The 9,397-nt window shown below is 38.1% G+C and overlaps 1 protein-coding gene and 1 non-coding gene across 2 annotated transcripts; both read right to left on the bottom strand.

Moving 5' to 3' along the window:
- Positions 1 to 2,394: 2,394 nt before the first annotated feature.
- Positions 2,395 to 7,993, bottom strand: LOC143862320 (uncharacterized). Its single transcript, XM_077373343.1, has 10 exons — positions 7,379 to 7,993; positions 7,225 to 7,284; positions 7,065 to 7,112; positions 5,783 to 5,915; positions 5,563 to 5,639; positions 3,327 to 3,422; positions 3,160 to 3,230; positions 2,977 to 3,067; positions 2,814 to 2,876; positions 2,395 to 2,649 (listed from the first exon to the last, which is right to left on the bottom strand). The coding sequence occupies exons 1-10, from the start codon at positions 7,592 to 7,594 to the stop codon at positions 2,587 to 2,589; spliced, it is 918 nt and encodes a 305-aa protein (XP_077229458.1). The 5' UTR covers positions 7,595 to 7,993; the 3' UTR covers positions 2,395 to 2,586.
- On the bottom strand, positions 7,821 to 8,017 carry LOC143862886 (U2 spliceosomal RNA). The gene has a single exon (XR_013240584.1). It is a non-coding gene; the product is annotated as a U2 spliceosomal RNA (small nuclear RNA).
- Between the last annotated feature and the right edge of the window lie 1,380 nt (positions 8,018 to 9,397).

The following is a 9,397-nucleotide window of genomic DNA, read 5'->3' as shown; positions in this document are numbered from 1 at the left end:
CATTTTCTCGAAATGTAAAGTCCTAAATTCCGGATTTCGCCAAATTTCGGTTCCAGTCTCCACCGAAATCCGAAATTTCAGATTTCGGCCGAAATTTAAAACCATGATTGAGACTTGAGTGAGATGAATGAAAAATAGTAAAAATAGGAATGGCTCAAAAATATGTAAATGACCTAGGAATGGTTTAAAAAGATGCATATGACTTATTTTTACTAAAATACCCCTGTAGTTAGAGAAATTATATTACCATGGGCATATAAACATGTAAAGGTGGTACGATAGAAGTACCACCCATGATATTTGATCCAATAGCAGCTCCTCAAAAAGTGAGCTGATGTTTATCAAATAACAAGGATGGGATGATGAGTACTTGTTTATAAGGCCTGTTAAATTATAATAAAAAATAAAGGGAAAACTACTACAAACTCCCTAGATAAAAACGTATCTACAAGAATTCCCTCAAAATTTTCTTAATTACCGATAGTACATCACTTCAGGCAAGCCTAAAAATCTCTCTCTTACAAAGTCAACATCTCTCTTGTAAGATTTTATATGGAGTAAGCCGGTATAGTCCATTATTTTTCAATAAGTATTGTACGTGACACATTGTGGGATGATGCAAACCATCCATTTGATGGGCACACCGTTGTATGATTCCAACCATCCATTTGATGGGCCACAATGAAAATAGGATGTGGCCCAAAAATCATTTCCATAAGATAATCCCAACCCTCTCATCTATAGAGGAACTCCATATTATGGAAACTGCTATAGATCTGAGGGTTGGGATCATCATATGGAAGTGATTTTTGGGCACAATCTATTTAAGTTGTGGCTCATCAAATGGATTGATGGGATCATACAACGGGGTGCCCATCAAATGGACAGATGGATCTTACTATGGTGTGCCTATCAAATGGACGGTTTGGATCATCCTACGGTATGGTCCCTGCAGTACTTTTTGAATAATAATGGTCTGTTCGTTTACACCATCTGAAATCTCTATAGAGAACTTGCCTTTATTTAAGAGTGAGAGATTTTCAAAGGATTTAATGTTGCGTCAGTGATGGAGAGATTTTAGGGATTTCTAATGGTAATATAATGAAGGGTATAATGGGTAAAAGAAAAAAGAAAAAACTATTTTAGGCACAAAACTATATCATTGCTAATTATGAAAATTTGGAGGGGATTCTTGTAGATATGTTTTAATCTAGGGGGTTTCCAGTAGTTTTCCCGAGAATAAATAACGCCTTCTCCAACAACTTAAGCTTTTAGAGCAATTGGTTGTTTTACATGGTATCAGAGCAAATGCCCTGAGTTATAATCTCCTTGACGTCAAAAATTCACATACAATGGTCAACCCAAAAGTGGGCCATGTGTAGGCCAACACAAAGAAAGAGGGGCCACACGTGAGGGGGGGAGTGTTAAAGTATAAAAGAATAAATAACGCCTTTTTTTAAATGGTAAGAATAGATAAGGCCTTCTCCAACAGCTTAAGCTTTTGGAGTAATTGGGTGTTTCACAAGGTCCTTCATCACTTAATTTCTCCTTAAAACTAATACCTATAGTCATAAAAAGTTAGAGGGTAATTTCATAAAATAGTATAATAAAATGGGAATTATGGCTGTTCCAGAACTTCCGTAGGTTGCCTGGATCCTATTCGTAATAATTTCGAATCCTATGATAAGAGTCCGGAAATGTGTTCATGGATCCTGGCATATAATCTGTCTAGAGATCCTCCCTGTTTAAGTTGGGATTTGGAAAGTCTATCGGACTGTCTTGGTCCATCAACACCCTTATTAGTTTGCATTGCCACGGCTCCTTTTCCTCTCCGCAGGTTTCATCTCTTTCTCTTTCTTCTTACATTTCTATTTTGAAACTCAGATTATCTGTTTCCCCCTTTCTCCATGCTCAACCCTTTTGAAACTCAAATTCCTACACAAACCCTAATCTGTTTCCCCTCAATTTCCTTTTATGCCATGTTGAATGTTCTTGTTCATCTCTGAAATTTCTCTCGTTTTTTGTTATTCCTTCCCACCTTTGGCAACCAAACAGAGCATTATAAGATTGTTGTGGGAGAATCTCTGGTGCTTCTCCCTGTTTGTGTTCCCATACACTCTTCATGGTGTAGTCTCAATTCGAGCTACCAAAGAAAGTTGCTTCATTGATGAGCTTGCGAATGGTGCCCATAGAAAGTTCGGAGAAGTAGACCTTGAGTTGGATCAACGACGAGGGCCATATACTATGTATGTGCGGTGGATGGTGGGGAAGAGCTGGTTTAGGTACCATTCAAAAAAAAAAAAAAAGCTGGTTTAGGTTGTGGGGAGGTTCGGCAATTCGGAAACTGAAATGCTTCCACTGATTAGAATGCACATTTTGCAATTAGACTACAGATTTTGAAACCATGTTTAACCATTTCTATCAGGTTAACATGCATTTTGACATATATGGCACAATACATACAACTTTATCTCCACAAAGTTTTAGGCCTAAACCCGTACGGGTGTGGCTCTTTGGCTTAAAGTCATGGGTATGCTCCCCAGTGACGCGAGTTCGAATCCCTTGGGCTTACCAGATGCACGTGGTTTACGGGTGATTGCGCGCATCCGTAGGGAATAGTCCCGCCCTAAAAATTGGGGGGGGCATACCCTATGTGATAAAAAAAAATAAAAAAAATCAGGCCTACATCCTCAACCACTAGGTTCAAGTTCAAGACCCTGATTAGCTACTACACAAAAGAATAAGCTGTAAAAAGTTCACTGCTTGGATTTCCCCTCAGAACTCAGTTGCCTCCCTAGTAAGACAAGTCCTACCGTAGCAAATGCAGACAAGATCGTAGAGAAGTAGGAACTCGCAAGCAGCGCTCCCCTTAAAGACTGTATTAATAAGCAAGCATTGGTGTCAATGAATTAGATAAAAGCAGCAAGACAGGGGATTTTAATATTTCAAATTAAGCAAACATTACATAATAGTCACCTTGGCTAATATCAATGCATTGTCATTTGCATACTGCAATGAGCTCTCTGGGATGCTTTGGATGCCTTGACTTAGTTCCCACGAAAGAATTCTTGAATTTGAGTTTCCCAGATAATTAGAAATCTTAATATTATACTCCCAGAAACAAATACAAAGTCATAGTCTTAAAGGGGTGAAATTTACCCAAATATAAAAGCAATTGCAGCTCCAATGTTTGCTTTCTCAGGTGTCAACGCAACCTGCAATTCTCCAAACTGCATTTGGGGACACTAGGCCTTTAAAAATTTTAATAACTAAATGGATGATACACTAATATTAGTTTTGATGAGCAATGTGATAGCACTGGTTACCTTGAACATTCTACTTTCAATTTTGGGTGTCTCATCGATGGTAGTTACTGGACTTGCAGATAGCAGCTTTCCAGTCTTAACCATTGCTTTGGCAATCTATAATACAAATCATCGACAAATTGTCAATTTAGGGTCCAGTTAAACTTCATCAACTGTAATATTGCATTAAGGGCTAAACAAATGCTACATAAATTGCTAAAACCCAGTAACATGTTAAGGCATCATCCTTGAGGTCGCAGGCATCATTGGGGTTGGGAGCCTGTAGCTCGATGGTTGAGGCTTTGTATCTCAACCTTGAGGTCACATCTTCAATCCCAGCTTTCCTACCAAAAAATTGTTCAAGGCATCATCTACTTGAAGGTAGAAGATATAAACCACACTTGTAGGGCATCACCAAAAAATTGTTGTCACCTCAGCTAATTCATCTACTTTGAATTCATCAAAGGTACAATGATTTTCGATGATATCAGACTCAAGATTGGAGCAAGCAGAAAGGATCAATGGTGAGAGCAGAAAGGATCAATGGAGAGAGCAGAAAGGATCAATACCTCTCTCTCTCTCTCTCTCTCTCTCTCTCTCTCTCTCTCTCTCTCTCTCTCTCTCAAGCTTCTTTTTTCTTGAATGGTCTAGAATTGCATTAACAAAAGACCAAGATGGTCCAATAGAAATACAACCAATAGAAAGAATATAAAATACAACAGATAAGCATAAGAAGAATTAAAGCGAAGACAATAAGAAGCTCAAGGAGGCAAAAAATCATAATGCTCCAAGGCGCCAACTGAATTCCTCTCCTCGCAAGATTATCCGCCACCCCATTTGCTGTTCTTCTCACGTGATGAAAACAAATCGACAAGGATCCTACAATATCCCGAATCTCATCGAAAAGCATAGAAAAACACCAAGGACAAACTTGAGAACTGCACAAACCCTCCCTCTAGTTTCAAGCTTCTTCCCTTTGAATGTTTTCAATCTCAAAATCCTATTTTTTGTCTACATTCTGTTCATACGATTGTTTCCTTCATAACATATTTTTCTCTCTAGTCCATACAACCTTTTCCCATTTAAATCCCATCCCTCATTCTGCATAACTTTTGAGTTGAATCCCTTCTCTATTCCTTTAATCAAAATTCTCCCTACAAGTATTTTCTTCCCTCCTTCAAATCATATGACCAATCTTCTTCAAGGCCACTCCATTCATTCAAATCCTACTTTACTCTCACAAATGTTTCTTTCCAATTCTTCTGGTTATGTCTTCAAACATCATGGCACCTTAATCCTGTTACTCTCTTTTAGTTCCTTCCTCCTTTGATACACCTCCTTCCTATTGCTTGTGGTCATTACAAGAATGCCCAACAATCCAAAGCCAGGATTATACTATTCAATTTGAGTTGTTAATTTGCAGCAAAAGAATTACGTGGTGCTTATTTTTCTCTACGAGAAGGAGCTTTTTGATCAATTCGCTGCTATTCAATAATCTCCAGATGATAGGTCAGCTCCGATATTTACTGATAGATATGAAGTCTTACAGGCACGGGGATCCTTATTATTGATACATCACATAAAGGGCAGCAGTTGTGGCAAACGTTACACCAATACTCAGATCTACGATCAGAATAACTTTCAGAAACTTTCACAGATTCATGCCTTAGAGCTGTGGGGTTTTGCCCCATCCAACACGTCAAGAAATTACTTCACTTTATCCTTGCACACTTGGATCACCACCTTATTATCTCCACACTTCCTACTTGGAAAATCAACTGCCAATTTTTTTTTAAAAAAGGAATAATACTGCCATGGAGCGATATCATCACTTCAATGATAATTATCAACAGAGTTAACTGGCTGATCCGAATCATATTGCCATGGAGTCTGGTCAGCACTATTGTGGTGAAGTTCTTCAAGAAATATCATTCCTCCTATAGGTCTTCAAGAATATATCATTCCTCCTAAAGGTTTCCATGCAGTATATTGAAAAATCTCGAATCAAGGCTCAATAAGTTGAAATATTGTAAGCATTGTTGTATCATGCCTTTTCTATATTTATTCCAACAAATTGCTTAAGAAAATCCCACTTGATGCATAATTATTTTTCCTAAATAATAACTTATTAGATACATAAAGGAAAGCAATTTCATGAAGCGAGTCCCACGAAAGGACATGTGCATAATCTCTGTATAAAGTTGATAAATTTAAGGAAAGATAAAAAATTATAAATTTAAGTGCTACTAGATGGTACCTTTTGTAGCTCGCCTTGACCAAACTGTCCCATGGATTCAAACCTCCTTCCAGCAGATATCAACCGTTTACCAAATGCTGCATCAAGTCAACAAAATAAGAATGGGAGAAAGAAGAAAAAACACCATTGATTCATGTAACAGAACAAGGATATAGAAAATATACTATCATTTTTTTGTTTCAACGGTAGAAAATATACTGTCATACGACTTGATTCTTGCCTGATTTAGCATTGCCTGTCAAGGAACCCAACAACAAAGGGAACTTGCTTGTTATACTGAGGGAAGTCGACGTGTCTGCTTGCTCCCATGCTCGAGATAGATTTAAGAGCATCTCACCCAGCTCTTGCCCACACTGGAAACAATAATTCATAGCAATTTACTTTGGAATCTGGAGTGTTAAGCTTCTATAATCCATTATTGTTTCTTCCAATGCATCATGAGAAGAAAAAATTGCACAATAACATCCAAATTCAGAAGTTATTCCAGTGGAGGTTAAACACCTGTTCGTTTTAGATTATGACAACTGATTGTGAGTCCAAAACCTATTATTGCACTCAAAATTACATTTAAATTTGAGTCCAATAATAGGTTTAGGGCTAACAATCGGTTGTCATGATCTGAAACGCACAGGGCATAAGGGCGATACACTTCATCCGATTGCACGGTTACTGATAAATTGATAATAAATAAAGTCATCTTTTTCTAAAACATGGGCGATAGAATTCAGTTATCCCTCTCCTCTTCTCTTTTTTTGTTTTATTTTTTATTTATTTTAATGTAATGTTCAATGGAGGATCCTTTTTGTATTGGTTGGAAAGCTGGGATCAGAGGTCATATCAATGCCCATATGTACCATGTCCCAACTACAAGTACAAGAGGCTGAGGCTCAACCCCCATATATAACGTAGTGTTTACTAAGCAACACATGTCAAATGTAATAGGGGGTTCTCGTCAATCTTCCACCAATGTTCAAGGATGGTCTTTGTTTCAATCACCCAGAAAAACACTATATGGCATGGAAGTATAAAATTAGTGACAATTTAACAACTTAGAGACATGCTCGCTTTTGAATGGCCTGACAAAAAACATCACTGTAAAAGACCATAAATCCCATAATTCATCCTAAGACCAACAAAGTGAACAAACGCTCAAAGTCCAGAAAATTAGTAGTCTTTGGATTATCAAAGCTAGATGTTATCCCCAACAGTCTACAGTTCTACACCATACAATGTGGCACATAAATGGTTATTGGAATATTGGAATCGATCATCTCGTGGGCTACAGTAAAAGGTGCAAAATTTTCACAAATGGGATGAATTTCGCAATTTTATCAGTAGAGCCTGTAAACAGATGACTTTGAATTCCTCCCCCCCCTCCCCCTTTTTTTTTTGGTCTCTTTAAGCATCTAATATTTGCACATTTAGAAACATAAAGAGTTTTTTTTTTACCAAACACAAACCCTAATTATAATTTTTAGAAACGATGTGAGGAAGAAACTAACCTCATCAATGACAGGACCGTTTGCAAGATCAAAAGCCGCATCGTTAAGCTTCGCCAGTTCCAGATACAATGGCATAAAATCCTCTCAATCAAAACTGCAATTTTTTGATCGAACCAAATCGATTACCGAGACAGGATAGGAAAAAAAAATTAGCTCTTACGTCAATACGAAGGTCGCGAGGAAGCTGGGCAAAGTAATCGGGAGGGAGAACAAAGCTATCCTGCAAATCAAAATATAAGCATTGAAACAATAAATAAGAAAAACCCTAACCCTAACCCTAACTTCAGAGAGCGATTTGAGAGACACACACTGACCGCGAGTTCTCGGAGAAAGGTTAGGGCTTCGTCTTGCTCGAGAGATTTGGGAGAATCGGATTCAGCAAGCGCGAAAGAGATTGCGCGAAATCTCTTATTTTGGGGGAATTTTCTCTTCAGAGAGAGAAAAGAAGGGATGTGGCAGGGATTTTGGTGAAAGACGAGGGCGGGAGAAGAAATGTAAGAGAAACGAGAGGATAGAAGAAGAGAAGCCATCCCCAATTCAGCTGTGTCTGAGTGAGATTCAGTCCTCGCACCTTTTTTTTATTTCCAAATGAAGGTCCAAAGGACGTTAAAGCGGTGCGAATTATCCTTCAAGGGGAGCGAATTTATTATCACTGCTCAAAGTCCAAAACATCACACATCACAGACTTTTATCGCTTCGAGTGGGAATTTTTTATTGACTGGCTATTGGTGAACTATGTTTTGGATTTAGATTTGGTTGGGGTGCGCCACGGCCCATGCAGTAGTACAACGCATGGGCGACGCTTAGAGACCCCAATAGCAAGCTATTGTGGTGGACCCCACCCCACGAAAAATTAGATTAATATCATGTGGTCCGATGGACCACGTATCAGATATTAAACTGATAAGAACAGATACTACACTTGATCTTAGCCAAAAGGCCGAGAAAGGTATGCTTTCTCTCAATGCTTCTTACCCATTTTATACACAAGGACTCTTCTCCTAATGTCGTTATTATTCGATGTGGGACTAAAAAACATAGGGCAGCCTACATGATTGTAGTTCCATGAGGAATAGACATCCCATCTATGAGATTAACGCCTACAAAAATCAATGCTTTAGCCTCACTTGGTGGAGCCCTGATGTAGCCTAACAGATCAAAGGGCTAGGATTATCCAATTATAGTGGGACCAACATCATTAAACTGTACTAGTGCTCCCCTATTATATCGGGGTCGATACACTTTGAAACCCGAAAAATGTTAATGATGAGCTTTCTCCAACCCTACGGTGCATTCCGGGTTCGACTAGGAGCTGTAGAAGTTCAAGGTCAAGCCATGAAGGAACCGTCACTTTTCATGACATGATTGCCAGTCCATCATTTGAAAGCCCAAACCTTCAATCAAAGCTTTTGATCGTTGATAAAGAAATACAGCCATTGATTGATGACAATCACAAAATAGCAACTCTAATTCTTAATTTTAGCATTCTTATTTAAGTATTTACTTCTTTTCTTATATGTTTTCTTAGGAATCTAGGAGTCTGATCTCATGCCTGTCATTATAAAAACAAGCACACATAAGATTCTGGGGAGTTTTTTATTATGTTATTTTTTATTCAGTCTCTGCCTGCAATGTTTTACCCTATTTTGAATGACTTGAGTTAATCGAGTATGATCTTCTTGATTTTGCGTATTCTTCTTATACAATTTGCAAGCTGGAAGCCTGGAACCTAATCCTTAAATTCATGTGATCTGCTTTAGGGGATTGGTGTTTTTTTACTTCACTTGTCACAATCCTAACACTCTTAAGAAAAATAATTAAAAATCATGGTAGTGTGATTATTAATAGCCAAAATTTAAGAGAGGGAGAAGAATCTTATGTTACAAACCCGAATCGGTTCTTAGCATATTTGATCTTTTTAGAGGGAAGATCAGCCTCTTGACCTACTTCGAGGGAAGAATCAACCTCCTTTGTCCACAAAACACAATTTCTGCGACAAATTCTGCCTATTTCCTTTATTTTTTCCATGCCATTAAATAGAGATTACATGTAATTGTTCAACCCATGAAACTAGGAGCAAACTCTTATCCAATATCACCCTAGGCAACTAAGACTCCCCTGACTAATGAAATAAAAGACCATGGTAAAGATTAGAGTAGATAACTCTAATCCACTAATCCACTAATCTCAACAACCTGATAGAATAAAAGACATGTAACGTTCCAACCCCTCTTGGAATCAACCTTGTCCTCAATGATGGAAATTAAGTGCGGGCCTGATGGTGGAAGATATGAACAGAACCTTTCAAAACTCTTCCCTCTTCTCTTTGTCAT

The sequence above is a fragment of the Tasmannia lanceolata genome, unplaced genomic scaffold, assembly GCF_043159265.1.
Source record: "Tasmannia lanceolata isolate RefF3 unplaced genomic scaffold, GAP_Taslan_0.1 ptg000037l, whole genome shotgun sequence".
Classification (NCBI taxonomy): Eukaryota; Viridiplantae; Streptophyta; class Magnoliopsida; order Canellales; family Winteraceae; genus Tasmannia; species Tasmannia lanceolata.
This window is presented reverse-complemented; position numbering and strand designations above follow the sequence as displayed.

Excerpts from the sequence above, each read along its gene's own strand:
- LOC143862320 (XM_077373343.1), bottom strand. The coding sequence starts at position 7,594 with ATGGCTTCTCTTCTTCTATCCTCTCGTTTCTCTTACATTTCTTCTCCC. Across the intron at positions 7,113-7,224 it reads CTCGCGACCTTCGTATTGAC|CTTAACGATGCGGCTTTTGA; the intron begins GTAAGAGCTAAT and ends GAACTGGCGAAG. Across the intron at positions 2,877-2,976 it reads ATGCATTGATATTAGCCAAG|TCTTTAAGGGGAGCGCTGCT; the intron begins GTGACTATTATG and ends TTATTAATACAG.